Source organism: Opisthocomus hoazin, chromosome Z (assembly GCF_030867145.1).
Source record: "Opisthocomus hoazin isolate bOpiHoa1 chromosome Z, bOpiHoa1.hap1, whole genome shotgun sequence".
NCBI classification, from domain to species: Eukaryota; Metazoa; Chordata; class Aves; order Opisthocomiformes; family Opisthocomidae; genus Opisthocomus; species Opisthocomus hoazin.
In genome coordinates, this window is record NC_134454.1 from 86,623,480 (window position 1) to 86,639,867 (window position 16,388).

General features: G+C 44.6%; 1 protein-coding gene across 1 annotated transcript in view; it reads right to left on the reverse strand.

Moving 5' to 3' along the window:
- LOXHD1 (lipoxygenase homology PLAT domains 1) overlaps positions 1-16,388 on the reverse strand; it is a 75,838-nt gene that overhangs the window by 6,858 nt on the left and 52,592 nt on the right. Inside the window, exon 21 of the mRNA XM_075411096.1 lies at positions 11,006-11,191. Within this exon, the coding sequence (XP_075267211.1) occupies positions 11,006-11,191 (186 nt within the window). The remainder of the gene's footprint in view (positions 1-11,005; positions 11,192-16,388) is intronic.

The following is a 16,388-nucleotide window of genomic DNA, read 5'->3' on the forward strand; positions in this document are numbered from 1 at the left end:
CCACAAGCTGTAGGGTTTAATGTCTTTCTGTATGGCCTGTATCACCCCCAAACACTACATCTTTGGATTTGAAGGTCAGAAGGTAAATAACAACTTGCTTCTTTGACCCTGCCAGTTAACAGATGCAAGGAAATTACCTGTGCTATCCAGGCTTTGCAAAGGAACCAGGGTGAATTCACAGATGCTGTGACTGGACATGAGCATAGGACAGACTAAAGCGATGGATACTCCAGCAGGAACCACCAAGTCACCTAAATTTTGCCTTGGAGCCTTCTGCACAGTCATAGCTCCCTTTCAGTTTTCTACTTCATTTTTTTTTTTTTTTTTTTTTTAGTGAAAAGCAATTTGAAAATGAAGAAAAGGGCATTTGGGAACATTTTCCAGATTTCTTTGTTGAAACAGAAGCAGCCCTTGTTGAGCTCGGGGGGATGGGAGGTTCTGACAGTTCTGTCTTGTCTGACTTACAAGTCCTGTTATTACTCAGACAAAGAAAGGTTATGTTCATGATGAGAGATCTCTGCTGACTTACTATTTACATCCAGAGACATTAAACAGCTCGTGCTCTTCCAATAACTCGCAGCCATGTGCCTACCTCCTTAGTTTGCAGATACCAACCTTCTTTAGGCCTGAAAAGAAAATCTTGGCACCTTTCTAAGCTGTGCTAACAAGTCACCCTGCTCCTGTGGACTGTGATCACTCCACAGTTCTCTACCAGCCTCACAGCCATTCCTATTTTGTACTTTGGCTTCCTGAACCTTCTTCAAGCTAGGAAATTACCTGCTACAAAGCACAGGCCTCAACCAAAGACACCACTTGCCCCTTAAATTTCAGGGGCACAGAGCTGCAGAGTCACTGTGGCTGGAAGGGACCTCTGCAGAGTGTGTGGTCCAACCCCCTTCTTAGACCAGGCTCAGCTAAAGCAGGTTGCTCAGGGCTGTGTCCGGTCAGGTCTTGAGTATCTCCAAGGATGGAGACTCCACAACCTCTTTGGGCAACCTGCACCAGTGTTTGATTACCTGTGTAGAGAAAAAAGCTTTTTACTTATATTTAAATGGAATTCCGTGTATTTCTATTTGTGCCCATTGATCTTGTCCCATCACCAGGCACTGGTGAGAAGAGTCTGGCTCCACCTTCTTTATTCTCCTCATCAGATACTTGTACACATCTATAAAATTCCCCTGAGCCTTGTCTTCTCCAAGTAGAACAGTCCCAGCTCTCTCAGCCTTTCCTCATACAACAGATGCTTCAATTCCTTAATCATCTTTGTGGCTCTTCACTGGACTCTCTCCAGCACATCCTTGTCTCTCTTGCACTGGGAGGACGATGCCATGTGCCAGTGACAAGACCTGCGCAAATACCATGGGTGCAGGACCCAGGCAGGGAGCTGGATGAACCACCCCAACACACAAGACCTCCTCCAGGCCCCAGCAGCAGAATAAGAGTATGAAGGGGTTTTGGGGGTTAGCTGGAGCGTGATAGCCTCACAGATTCTCACCAGTTTACTGCCTCCTGGGCAGATCTTATTACGTTCTCCAGGGCTCCCACCGCGCTCTAACTGGAGCAACTTGCTCTTCGGGGCTGTTTGGAAATTTATTCCAAACATGTTGGCAGTGTCAGCCGTTAATCTTTTTGGAAGGCTCATTTCCATTTAAGTTCAATGAGCATCTCTGCAGCATAGTCAGGAGGCTGCTCTACTTCCATCAAAACTTTAGTTAAAACAGTACAGGATAAAAGAAGGAAAACATCCCACCCTTCTCCAGTGAGAGAGATCAATGACTGCGGGCCAGGATAGAATAAATTGGTGATCTTAGTCCTGTTGCCAGCAGTGAACAGCACAACTGGGACATGATCAGTGCTAAGCAGTGGTATCAGAAGAGAGAGTGAATGAGATGCGCATACCCTCCTCCCTCTTCTCCAGCCTGGTCCCAGCAGCTGCTCACCAGGACAGCTGCAGAAAAAAACTGCTGCTTTACCACAGGGAGAGATGGGCCACAAAAGATGTGTTTATCAGCTCTGGACTATTTAAAAAGCAAGCTCTAGGATCTATTAGGGGAATGACACTGAAAAGCAAACACTAACAGAGGGCCCTTTTACAGCACAAGGGTACCTTGAACCAAGCAGCTGGCTGGTCAGTCTTAGAAAAACCATGCTATTGCCTTAAAGCATGCTCCTTCCCGGCTTTACAGAACAAATAGTCCTCTCCCCTCTTATTAGAATTGCTCTTTCCCCTTTCCTGTTTTCCTACCTGATAGTTAACAATTTAAATTAGATTAGGAAACCTGGAAGGTGTAGAAGTATCCTATATTGCTTTTCATTTCTCAAGAGAAATGATGTACCCCGGGTGAATTCTGTACTGGTTATGCGCAGAGCAGCACATCTTCCTGCGCTGTCCATGTCCCCTGGTGTCAGGACCGGTGTCACATCAAGGCTTTCACTGCCACAGCATTGACCTCTCATTAGAGGATGACACGGAAATGGAAGGATTAGTTTGGGGCTGAAGAAAGACAAAGTATTGGTTTTCTCTTGTCTCAGACTGGGAAAAAATACATTTAATTTCTTTTGTATTGATCTAGAAAAAACCGCAAAGTCCAGTTATGCAAAGAGTCTAAATGTGAGGCTTTCCCTCTGCTGAGCTGGCTCTGTGTGCCAGAGTGCACATCAGCGGAAGGCGAAGAAACCGTTTTTGCAGATTGCAGAACCACTTTTCAGGTCACAAAATCCTGCTTTCGGGACATTACCCTGTTTCCACCTTCTGTTGCTGCGTGGCTTTTGGGGAGTAATGGGCTCAGAGACTTTACAGCACCTAAGAAAGTACAGGAAAGGAAAATACACCCCATATGGATGTAAGCCTGGAGGCACCAAATCCTCAGTGCAAGCTGGTTTATGGAGTGGGCATCAGTGAAGGAGGAAGAGGAGCCAAAAAAGTCGTGTGGATGTAGCAGGGTGGAAGGACCTTCCTAGGTCCTGCCCACTGCTCACACAGCCTGGTTGTGCAAGAGAAACTGGAAGATCTCTTCAGCGATGGCTCATCAGCTTTTTCCCGGGATACCGTTGGGCGGTGGATCCTGATTTTGATGAAAGCCACACCTGCCCATCACTCAACTTTCAGTGCTTGTAGAAGAGCCAGAGCAGATCTGTTTGTACCCCTTTGGCACCTTGACCCACAGTACCAGGAAAGCAAAGGCTCAGGTACAAATGAACTGCACAAACGCCTTGGAGGGCACCGTGGGCTTTTCTACAGTGATCCCAGCAGAAATGAGGACCACTACATTTGTCTACGTTATGGCTTTGGGGAAGAAGGGAATAAATGGCACATATTTGAGCAGTTCCTGCTTGATTATGCTTGATTATCTTGGTCTTTAAAAGGGTTTGGCCACCACTGTGCCTTTGTAGAAGTTCCCCTATCACCATAACAAATGTTCGATCTTTGTAACAAAAAGCGCTTCACTCCAGGCCAGTTTTGCTGCCGTTGAAATCCCCAGCAGCAAACCTGCCCTAATAAAACCCGTGGCTGTGCCATGTAGGGTACTTAATGGTACGCAGCTGGAAGTGACATTTTCAATAGCGTGCACAACATTTCAAATGTAATTAGAGGACGAGAAGAGCTCTGGGGAAAACAGAATCACTTTGCTTGTTTGACTCTGGCAGTGGTATAATTTAGTGTCATGTAGGGAAATGTATTCTCTTCCCCAAGTGTTCTTATCCAAAAGAGCAACTATTTGTCCTATTTATCCTCCTTTCCAAAAGGGCCTAAGCTGTCAGCTGGGTGATGCTGGGCAAGGACCCTCTGTGTACGTCTGCAAGGTCTCCACAGGGCCATTTTGCCTTTTCCCCAGGTGATGCTAAAAGTCTGTGCTTTCCTGACATTGGACAGACAGGTTGGATTGTGAGCTCCTTGTCATGTGTTTCTGCAGTGATTAGCACAATCAAGTCTGAATTTAGAAGTAGTAGATGTAACACAGATAATGAAGTCACTGCTTCATCTAACTAAAACCCCTATTTACAGCACCAGAAGTTTCCTTAGCCCCTAATGGGAACAGCCACCACTTGCTCTAGCCTGTATTCACCCCTAAAATATGAAGATTTTCTGATACATGCTAGAAACATGGGAGGATGGGAGAAAAAGAGTGAGAATGAACGGAGTCTGGTGGGTTCACCACTCACTCACCAGGCACTGGTCCTTGACCTTGCTCTAGTAAATATTAACTGTTCCTTACAAAGTGGGAGCTGGTGGGATCAAATCCCTGCTGGCAGAACCACATCCAAGCTTGGATGCACACATGTCCATGGAAGTTCAATTGTCTCCACTCTTTGAAACCATATTAATTGATTTTCCTTTCTATCCTTTGTCTATCTGTAGCAGATCTTCTTTGGTTTGATTTTGAAAATGGTTGATGCCTGATCAAGGATAGAAGTTGTCATTACTGGTGCTTATGTTCCGATAGGAATAGAAGAAGAGTCCTGTTCAGAACACTGACTGCTCAAGGGCCAGTGAAGAATTGCAGTTGCCCAGCCATTCACAACCATCATATAGGGCTGCTCAGCTCCTTAATTGCATTTTTTTTTTCTTTTCACATTTTCTGAAACATAAAGTAATGACCACTGCAAAGACAGTTCATCAATCTGGTGTCCTCTGAAGTTATTTACACCCTGCATGGATAGATGACCATCCATCCCTAAACCCCACCACATGAGACATCACCCTGAAAATGGTAGGAGTTTTGATAGTAACATCGGATCGCTAGAAATGGAGCGTTAATTGTGCGGTGTTAAAATCATAACATCCAACTTTGCATCAGTACATCTCAAAACACTTATGAAGGTGAATAATTTTTATCACTAATTTACATAATTGAAAATGAGGTATGGGGATGTGATTTACTCAAGGTCATTCAGCAAGCCACTGGCAGAATAAAAATAGATCTATTTTGTATATCTATCCTTTAGGATCGTGTTAGTTCACACCACAACATCTCTCATTAGAGCAGACAGGCAATGCAGAACCTCTCACAACCTTTGACAAAGCAAAAGCTTAACACTTGGGAAAGATTTAGAAAATAGGTCCCCTGCCCCCCTCCCCCGTTGTCTATGCAACTGCTTCAGTCCAGGATTTTACTCAGGTCAAAACCACCCATAATTTACTCTCAGACAGAAAAAAAACCTCACATCTTACAGATAAACTACTGCTGCGCAAGACCACTCAACAGCTCAAAGTGAAGATATAACAGTTTCTCAGATTATATTCTAGCAATTCAAGCATATTTCGTGTTTTATTGAGGCATATTTAATGCAAAAGCATTTAACGAGGATGCAGGATAATTTGTCCCCAAGAGGAGCAACAAGGTTTATAGAAAAGAGAAACTTTTACAGAACTGATAATTTTACAGCCATATCTGGCCTTTTGGGCTCCTTCTACTCTGTAGCGAAGGGTTCTGCAGTTAGAGGAGACTGGGAAGAAATGAATGACTGCACAAGGTCAACACTGAAGTTTTTGCCTGCTCTCCAAGTTTGCTGTTTTATTTGCTCACATCTTTTTTTGTTTGTTTTTTTTTTTTTCGATGTTATGTCATCTCTGGACTGTGAGATCTTTGCCATGTCTTCGGCTTGCTCTGTAATGTCCGTAGAACATCTTTGTGACAGGACTGTTGAGCATAAGGAAAAACCCACCACTGAAGAGAGACACCGGTGCATGGCACGTGAGGAGCACTCTGCAGGTTGGTACTGGGGTCTCCTGAGGGGCTGAAGCCAGATTTTGGCAATCTGAAGGACTATGAAGCCACGGCACAGTTGCTGGCATGCTGCACAGCTCGCATGCCCATTTGTGTCTTGTCTAAGGTGTTGACCTCAATCCATCCAGACAGATGCAGCAGTTGACTTTGTCTTCCTCCATCAATAAAACAGGGGGGATGATGAACTCTCCTCTACTTGGGCAGTTTTACACATCTACTTCTCTTCCTCTCACTTTTTATTTAAAGCAGAAACTATTGTACACTTCTGCCCCACAGATCAACAGCATTTATGAGGCAAGAGTCAAGCACTGAGAAGAGGGCTTAGAAAAACCCTTCTCAAGTCTGATAGCTAGGCAAATCCTTATACAGGTCTAAAAAGGTAGACCTTTAGGTTTCTTTTAATAATTTATGGCCTACAAGTGCCCAAAAGGTTTGGAATCTTGTCTGTGAACCGCAGAAACATGTTTCTGGGAAAGCCACATGCTGCAAGTTCAAGGCCTGGGCAATTTAAGATCTTATGCAAGATGTTGTTCCATAAAAAGGTAGTTCCTTCCCAGAAAGAAAAGGAAAAACAAGGGTATAGTAATGTTTTTTGACTTGGGTCCAGATCTGGAAAGTGGAATAAGAGACTGTCCCTATTGGAAGAGCCACACAAAAGGATTCTCTGTGGCAGTTAGGCTATTTAAAACTCAATCAGACAATGTCATAGCAGTTGGTGTAATTGAGAGAAGGGCCCTGCTGAGGCATAGAAGAAGGTGGGCTGCATAACCTGGTTATTTACTTCTGTCTTTGCTCCTATTATCACAGAATCACAGAATCACAGAATGGTAGGGGTTGGAAGGGACCTCTGTGGGTCATCTAGTCTAACCCTCCTGCCCAAGCAGGGTCACCTACAGCAGGTTGCATAGCACCACGTCCAGGCAGGTCTTGAATATCTTCAAAGAAGGAGACTCCACAACCTCCCTGGGCAGCCTGGGCCAGGGCTCCATCACCTTCACAGTGAAGAAGTTCTTCCTCATCTTCAGCTGGAACTTCCTCTGCTTCAGTTTGTGCCCGTTGCCCCTTGCCCTGTCGCTGGGCACCACTGGAAAGAGTCTGGCCCTGTCCTCCTGACACCCACGCTGCAGATATTTATAAGCATTTATTAGGTCAGAGAAGTCTGGTTTAACCATAATTAGACTCCTCCTGGCTTCCCTTGGCTGATGGCAGCTGAGCTAATCAAGAAGCTGAAATTAATGACTTTAGAAAGGCTGCTTATCATCTGGGTTCAAATCTACTCAGGCAGATGAGGGATTTAAATCCAGATTTCCCGTATCTCCTAGTTGCAAGGAGAAAAAGGCAATAAAAAATAGAAAAAGGAAAAAAAGCGCTTTTTCTAGGGAAATAATTCCATTACTGAGATACTGAGAAACTTTAAGCCATTCTTCCAGAATGGTGATTTAGTCTTTAAACCAGAGAAAAAATTGAGTTCTATATTTAGAAAGCCAGCATTTCTACAGACCTACAGATACTGATCTTGCATAAATGTAGACGCAAATGAACTGAGATATGAGAAAATACATAGTGTCTATCTGAGATCAGGAGATGAGGAGTCTGGAAAAGATTAAATTTGCTCAGGGAGTCTAAACATATTAGGTCGAACATCAGTATCTCAAAGCAAACAGGGGCAAGATAAAAAGACATGGAGCAAAACTTAAAACTAAATTTCATTCACAGCAATTCATTGTTACCAGACTTTTGCTGGTGAGCTCTAAACTTCGAAAAAATCAGGAACAAGTTTCTTGAAATTACAGTTATGCAGTCTCTAAACTGTCTGTTTTCAAATGAGCGCTGACTTCCTCCCTAAACAATTTTACTGAATTCAGAGGAATTGGGGGCTTCGTTCCTCCTTTATATCTCATACAGAGGTGCCACTCAGCAGTTTTTGTGGGGAAAATGGCATTTAAAAGCATTGAAGTGGGACCATAAAACTGACATGCTTTTCCAGAGGAGGCAAATGCAGTGTCTGTGATTTAATGACCTTCTGACAGTGTCTGCCATTGCAATTACCACCTCTCCACCTCCGAACACCCTGCTGCAGTCAAATTTCAGTGAAATGATAAACAAAAGTGGGATGTGAACTGGGAGCAAAACCACTGTAGCAAAAGTTTACTGATGGAAATAGATGCTCAGCTGGACTTCATGGCGCAGTAGACACCTTGGGCAAGCCACTTAAATGTTTTTTATTCGAAAATGGAGCTAGTAGGTTGACTTGTTGCTGGGACCAGGTGACATTTGAAAGAATAAAGAAGCCTTGTGATGGTTAGTAGTTCCCCTCACTAGCCCATAGGTGCTAAAGGCACCTAATGTGAGTCAAAACAGGCTGATGCTGTGGTTGAGGCTGATTATTAAGAAAATCAGGAAAAGAACATCAAACATGTTCCAAGTATTCAGGATGTGAGGAGCAATGGGGTAGGATGGCATAAGGCTGAGTCTTCCACAGACCATTGGCAAAGAACCATTTTGTCCCCAAAACAAACAAAAAAAAACCTAAGCAAAGGACGATCAACATCTGATGCCTCAAAGTAATGGTAAATACAAGCACATTTTTGTTTAATACCCAAAGTCCCCCAAGCATCTGACAAAAAACACACATGATCCTGAACCCCTGACCCTACTACTCCTTTCCAAAAAACGGAGCCAGGAATTTCTAACCAGTGGTACAGCCAAATTCTATAAATTATATATAGAGCAGGCATATATGCAAAGGACAGCTATAGCCTGGGATCCCAGGAGTAATGGATACTCTGCCCACCCAACAAACTGTCATGCTGCACTGTGTGAAGTTTTAGATAGGATATGCCTTCCACATGACTAATGCAAGAACAACGAAGACAACATATGTTATGATTTAAACTACAGTTGTCCTTCTTTCTGGGTGGAAAAACAAGTACATTTTTTTCTGAAGGAAACCTGAGCATGTTATTTGCCCAAGGCTTAACCCTGCAGTCAGCTAGGTCTGGTGAAAGCCCTGTTAACTATCCTTCATAAATAAAAAACAGTGATAAGAGGTAAATAAGGAAAGAGAATATGAGGTTGCAACATGTATTTACCTCCATAAATACAAAGTATTTTTTTCGGGTTCTGGACACATGGTTTACTATTTTAGCTGACTTGCAGTGGCCATCTGTGGGCATGCTCTTAGCCCAGAGCAAATTTAAATGAATTGAGCCTATTTACTGCTTAGCCTAAGGCTAAACTCTGTTACTTCTCTTTGCCACTAACCAAGAGCATGCAGATAGAGACAACCATAGCTCAGCTGCAATGTGGTAAATCCCCAGTCCCTATCAACAACGTCACCAGCGGTACAGAGAAGGTGAAACGTGATCACCTGTGCAAGAATAAAAAGGCAGTAAAACTGCCTGTGCAACAGGGTTCTCTTCTCAAGCAGCAGGGAACAGAACCGCGGGACTCATTGCCACAGGTTGCAGCGAGTGCTAAATGTCTCCTGGAGAGTCTGGACAAGCACTTGAATGAGAAAACTCACTAAAAGTTCCTTAATGGACAAAAACGATATCCAGGAGATGCCCTGAGCTACACATACTAAAGAGGCAGAGGACTGGGGAAGGATTACACACGCTCACTCAGTTCATCTTCTTCCTCAGGCACCCAATGATGCTGCTGTTGGACACAGCTGTTGGGCTCAGCAGACCCTCAGTCTGACACGTTTCTTGTCTTTCTACATCCCAACCTGTTTGCATGCCTGAGCCCTAAGGATCAGCTCTGATCTGGTGGATGTGTTTCCTTCTGTTAGCATGACTGATCACCAGGGAGCCACAACACCTCTTGAGGAAAATGTTCCTTTTGTAGACATTTTAGCTAGTAATCTATCTGAAAATGAACCTGCAAGTCTATGTTGATTTCTTGCTGCTCTCTGAAGGACACCCAAACCGTCCTTGCAACTGCAGATACGCCTGTTTGCTATGCTGACAGTCTAGTGGGTATTTTGGTAGCCCTTTCTGTTTCTGCATCTAAACTGCAGATTCAAGGAATAAGTGTTTTGTCAGCTAAAATCAGGTGAAAGCAGCTCCGTTACTGCATTCAGTGCTGGCTATATAACATGATGTTACAGAGCTTAAATAACTACATTGTCCTGTGTTGTGGGAGTGATAAATATAAGCCTAAAGCTTGCAATGGCTGGGAAGAAACAACCATGAAGCCAGGTTAGATGGACCATAATATTTCCCATATTTCACAACAGAAAGGGCTTAAAATAAGATTATAAGATTTCTTTCTTTTTTTTCTTTTTAATAACAGTAAGGTGGCAAACTTCTAGTGGGAGAGTCTGATCCAGAGGTAACATCTTTTATTAACATTGCACGCGATGCAGCCTTCCCTATCTGCCACAACTTGGAGAAGTCAAGCAGACGATGGCCGGGACGAGCCCATACTGACACATCACCCCAGCCCGGCCGTAAACCAGCTGCCTCAGTACAACCAGGTAGCGACTAGGCAGTCCGTTTGCCTTTCCTCCCAGGACTTCAGTAAAGATTATTGCCCAAACCGCCTTGTGAATACTGATACAGCTGGGTCTATGGGAACTGCTAAGCTTCACCTTTGGGCTGCAGCAAGGGCCTGCCTTTAGCGAGTAAGTTGTAGTTAATGCAAGAGCATCTCTTTCAGATGAGGTTGAGATGTGATGAGATGTCACCACAGAAGTGTGAGTGACGCGTGTATTACAAGATGCTCGTTGGTACCTGACTAACAACACAAATGACTTCGACAGTGCTACCGAGTGCTGCTCTGCTGTCTGTGAAACCAGTCAGGGTGTCCAGCAGCAGCGAAATGTCAGAATCTCTCTCAGCAGGGCACTGCACACTCATCGTATGATGCAATGATCGTAATAAAGACAGACACAGATCTTTATTTCTGTCTTCTAAAGCTCTCTGCTTTATGCCAGGCTGCATTACCCCGTGTGTTGGTGTCAGGCTGACAGCATTAAATTGCCAGGAAAGTGCCCTAATGGCCTGTGAAAGAGGTATTGCATTAACAGAGTCGCTGTGTTGGGATAACAGGCTGGGTGGCTTTGCTTTGGAGGAGCTATCATTACCTGTGCTGCAGCGGTGGCTGTAAGTTCTGACTGAAGCTAGGGACCGATTAGAGGAGGTATCACACCGGCATGTGAGGAGATGGTCTCCTGTGAGAAGGCTGTATGTCTAGACAGGCAGGGAGTCTGCCTTTGCTCGAGTGGAAACACTGTCCCAACCTCTCCCGCCCTCCCTGGTCACTGCCCTGACCTTTGTTGTCATGCCAGACCCGCACTTTGCAGAGATCTCCCAAGCTCAGCATGTCCGGGAAATTGAATTCGTCCATCTGGTTCCTCTCAAACTTGTTGGACTTGTTGGACTCCTTCAGAGCCAGGGTCCCGCTGTCTCCATTCTCCCCAAACAGGATCAAGGACACGTTGGCATCGGTGCCTGCTCCTGGAAGGAGAGAGTAAGGCGAACTGTCATGAGCTAGCCTGCCATACAGGGCTGACAGCCAGCCCCCAATTGCATGGAGATGGTGGCAGCAAAGGCAGGATGGAAGAGGCTGCAGTGATAATCAGGTTTCTCCGGGCACAGCCAAAGAATTTCAGTGAATTTGTGCAGGATCCTGCAGAGAGGACACCCCATGGTAGCAAACAAGCCAACCCCTCCAGCCCACCCTCCAGATTCAGCTGGAACGCTCTGCCTTTGCATGCTAGGTGATGACAGTGGCACCAATAGGAAGCAGTAGCATCTGCTCTTGATGGAGCTCTGTGCATCGCGTCGCTTGGCAGAGCATGGCACTGTCGTGACTCCCGTTTTTCCAAGGCGGCTTGGGAAGTAAAATGACTTACTGAGCAACATCCAGCAATCTATGAAAGAGCATCAAGGAACATATTTTAACTTTTCCAGCTACAAACTATTAGTACACATTGTTCTGGGCCACAGTTCCTTTTCCACACTGTGGTCTCCTTCTGCAGTCCCACAGCCTCCTCCTAGCTGTCCTGTGGCAGCCAGGACACTTCATCTGTGGCTTGTCTCATACAGCTCTCCCTGTGTTATAAGGCACAGGGAATTGAAAGCAGATCATCAACAAAACCAGTACAGCATCTTGTGGCCCACTTTCCCCTCCCATAGCTCTTCCCTCTATATTCCTGTATCTCAAAATATTGTGCATGCCGCATTTAATGGAAAAAGTCCCAGTTTCCCACACAACAGTTTGTCCCACCAGCTCCCACCTCTTTTTATGTATGTGTTAGGAAAACAATAATATTGAAGATTATCTTATTACCTGTTACTGAATTTCATATGTCCATTACTGTTCGTATTTTGCACCAGAAAACAGCCATCCTGTCAATTTTCCTGACTTTTGGAGTGTGCAAGGCCAAACCACCACCTGCAGTGACCTTATGAACATTTTAGCTGCAAGTGCTACAACACTTTGACCTAGTACTATTTAAAATTTCACCAAAATTATTTCTTTTTTATTTTTGAAGCCACAATAAAAATGCAGATTCATAGAAAGAATTTTTATTCCACATAGACAGACATTCATTGCTGTGCCAGAACCGAAGCCCTTACATTTTGGAAAATGATATTGAGATCATCAAATCCAAATCTGTCTTAACAAAGAAACTCAGAATCTGCTGCCCCTGGTTAGATAGCCCAGCTATGAAAACTCTAACTGCCTGCCAAGCCTTTTCTTGCACAAGAGGATCGTAAATCCATTTTGGACCACACAGACAGCATTTCCCACAGCTCCATTCGCAACACAATGCAAAGACAAAATCGAGGGGACTGGAAACTTTTTGAGAAAGTTACCGATTCTTTGGGATAATTGTGTGAATACAGAAATCAGGAAGAAATCACAACTGTTCTTAAAGAAGGACTGAAAAACGTTAAAAGAAGGAAAAAAAGAGGAGAAAAAGAGCCATAAGGAGAAAAGGCAAAGCAATATTTGGTGTCCACGTGAAAAATTGCCTATGTTAAATTTGGGTTAGTTTTCAGCAGTTCCCTGGGAAGGACTTAAGGAGGAAGAGAAAGCATCAGGGATTCAGGCAGTTCATCTGGCAGTAACTTTTAAGACCCTAAAGCTCACTGAGGTGGGGAACAAAGCAAACTAAAGTCCATTTCCTTACAAGGAGCAGGCTCCCAATTAATGCAAGGTCTCAAAAAGCACAGAACCAACTGTTTCCTAGCAAAGCCTTCCCAGCAGGAAGAAGCTTATGGAGGTCTCATGCCGTGACATTTCCCTCACAAGCAATTAGCAGATGGGAAAGAAAAGAACAAAAATTGCTGAATCAATGTACATTTCACCTATTTGGGTCTCTCTGGGGTTTTTTTGTTGTTGTTGTTAATTCCAGGAAAGAGTCAGGCACATTTAGGAAATGTAACAAATTTGACAAATGAAGAGATGAAGGTACAGTGGTTGCAGAAAGCCTTAACTGGCAATGAGTGCAATAGCTCATGGGTAGATACTGGGGTCTGCAGCACTGAGCTTTGTCATCATGACACGAAACAATAACAGAGTGCATCCTCAGCAGATTTCTGGATAACGTCATATTTGGGGGAGTGACTGGCGTGCTGAATGGCAAAATTCCAACCCAGATGGGCCTTAAGAAAATTGAGGTCTGGGCAAGCAGAAATCTCATGAAGTTCTCCTTCTCTGGAGATATTCAAGACCCGCCTGGACAAGGTCCTGTGCAGCCTGCTCTAGGTGACCCTGCTTCAGCAGGGGGGTCGGACTAGATGACCCACAGTGGTCCCTTCCAACCCCTAACATTCTGTGAATCTGTGATTCAGCAAGGAGAAATGCAACGTTCTGTACCTAGGGTGGAAAACAGCCTGCACATGTACAAGCTGGAGAGTTGAAGAAGACCCAGAGATTATAACAGAAACATTTATATTCAGGTTGAATCTGAGCTAACAGCAAGTTCTCAGTGTTCAATAGAAACCATGTATTTGGCTACATCACGAGGAGCTTGGCCAAGGGCTGAAGGGAAGCTCTTATCCCCTCTGCTCAGCACTGAGGAGCCCATACTTACACGATGGTGCCAGTTTGGGTCCCTGGGCCAAGGGACATGAGCTGGGGCAGGTGAAAAAGAGCCCTTTGACCATGCAGAGGGACAGTGATAAAGATGATAGGGTCGTGTGCTGTGGAGATATTAGACTATACTCCAAGCAGACACAGCCTCAAATTGCTGGAAAGGTTCAGATTGGGCATCAGGAAAAAAAATATTTCTTAGGAAAATGGTACAGGTCTGGACTACGTGCCTGGGGAACTGGTGGCATCACCACCCCTGAAGATGTCCATGATTCAGCTGGGCAGAGTCTTAGCTGAATTGAACTAGTGCTGGCAATAGTTCTCTGAGCAGGAAGCTGGATGAAATAACCTTCAGAGCCCCCTGCTAATCAAAGTGCCTATGATTTTCTGATTCTTTTTGAGCAGCTGCATCATTTTTAAACAAACTGTGGGCTTGAATCACAACTTTCTGAGGCCACATAATGTCCTCCTTTTGACTTAACAGAGACATGAACAGGGCACTAGGAACTGACACTGACTGCTCTAAATTTTTTAATTTGTGTGCTGTAGCTGAGCTGACAAAACGCTAATTAATAACTGTAAAGATAAAAATCTGCTGCTTCATTAATGCTTGGAAAATGAGAAATCATTATTTACTCTTTCTCCACCTTTATTGCACTAGTACGTATATGATGTCTGCATATAGAATACAGAAAGTCTGTGTAAAACCAGATTAACAGGCAAGGACTGTTCTGTGTGCCACAGAAAGAGCCATCAGGTTGTCTGGTTCTATTGCAGCTGTGTCAGTGAGTCAGATCTTGAAGCAAATGAGATCGTGAGTTACTTCTCTGATGAGATCAAAAGTAAATCAAGGTCTTGTTTCTAAGCAAAGATTACCCATCTGCCTTGGGATGTGTCTGCCGTAACAACCTCTTCTCGCCTTATCTGTGTGTAGTCTGAGAGCTGACATCTGAGGTACTTCTGGTGGCCTCTGGATTTGACCTTTGCGAAAGAGGAATCTTTCCCTGATGCAACCTCTGTGTGTTACACCATCACCCAAGCTGAATGACTTCTGGAAAGCCAGACTGTGACACAAAGGCTTCGCTGAGGAAAACGTAAAACAGGACCGTTAAGTGTGTGTGTGTGTATCGTGGGGAGGAAAGTGGCTGATGCTTTCCAGTTCACTGCAGGGCATTTCTTGTGGCATTCATTTTCCTTAACTTTAGGCATCTAGCCTAACTTGAAAGTGCTGGCTCTGTCTGAATCTGATGAAAAGAGAGTGGCAGAGACGCTGCAGAGGATGATCCAGACCACTGAATAAGACTCCTCTCCCAGATGAATTGACCAGAGACAGTCTAGACTAGAAGGAACTAAGACCAGAAGTATAATTTTTTGGAGAGGGACAAATAACTAAGATGGATTTTCTTTTTTTTTTTCATTTTCTTTTTTTTTCTCAATGCCTCCAATGCAGTGGAAAGTTGCAAGCTATTGCAGAGAAAAACTTTATACCTAGAAATAAACATATCTGAACCTCTTCATTGTGGAGCATTGCTGTCTCTAGACAATGTCAGTGTGGCAGGAGATGATATAACATGTTTAAACAAACCTTCAAGGATGAAGTGTCTTTCTTCCTGAATTGGTCCAACCAGGAGTAATTGTGGAATAACTAATGATCAAAGAGGGGAGCTGGTTCATGACTTGTACCCTCTTTAGATAGACTGGATGAAGTTCAGCATTATGTCAGTGCGCTGTGTGATCGAATTATAAACACACTCTCTGAAACCTCTCTGTAATCTGCTCTTCCCTACTGGTTGTCGCTATTCATAATGAAATAAAACGTTTCATCATTAATACCCGTCATCCTTCATTCAATGGGAAGGGCAGATCTATCTGCTGTTGCTGTCATCTTCTATTCTCCTCTCATTTCTATTTCCACCGCCTTCGTGAGTTAGGGCTGGATTTCACAAAAAACGTCATAGAAAGATCTACTGTTATACTGGATGGATTGCCAGATACGTAAACCAATCTTCCTCTCTTTTGTTTTTTGTATTTCACTACATGCTTTTCAGATAAGCAGCAGGCAGAGCAGATGATAGCTAAAAAATGGCGAGGTGGCTTGAAGACGCTCTGCCAGGGGAATTCAGATATTCCCAGATAAAACCTCACAAGCTGCATAAATTACCACAGTTAAATCCAGATAAAATAGAGGGAAGGGAAGGGAAGGGAAGGGAAGGGAAGGGAAGGGAAGGGAAGGGAAGGGAAGGGAAGGGAAGGGAAGGGAAGGGAAGGGAAGGGAAGGGAAGGGAAGGGAAGGGAAGGGAAGGGAAGGGAAGGGAAGGGAAGGGAAGGGAAGGGAAGGGAAGGGAAGGGAAGGGAAGGGAAGGGAAGGGAAGGGAAGGGAAGGGAAGGGAAGGGAAGGGAAGGGGAGGCGAGGCGAGGCGAGGCGAGGCGAGGCGAGGCGAGGCGAGGCGAGGCGAGGCGAGGCGAGGCGAGGCGAGGCGAGGCGAGGGAGGCAAGGCAGGCGAGGCGAGGCAAGGCGAGGCGAGGCAAGGCAAGGCAGAGATCTGGAGGTGATTATGTGAGCTGGTGTGGCAGAATCCCCTTTAACACTCAACCTTTCAAACAAGGTGC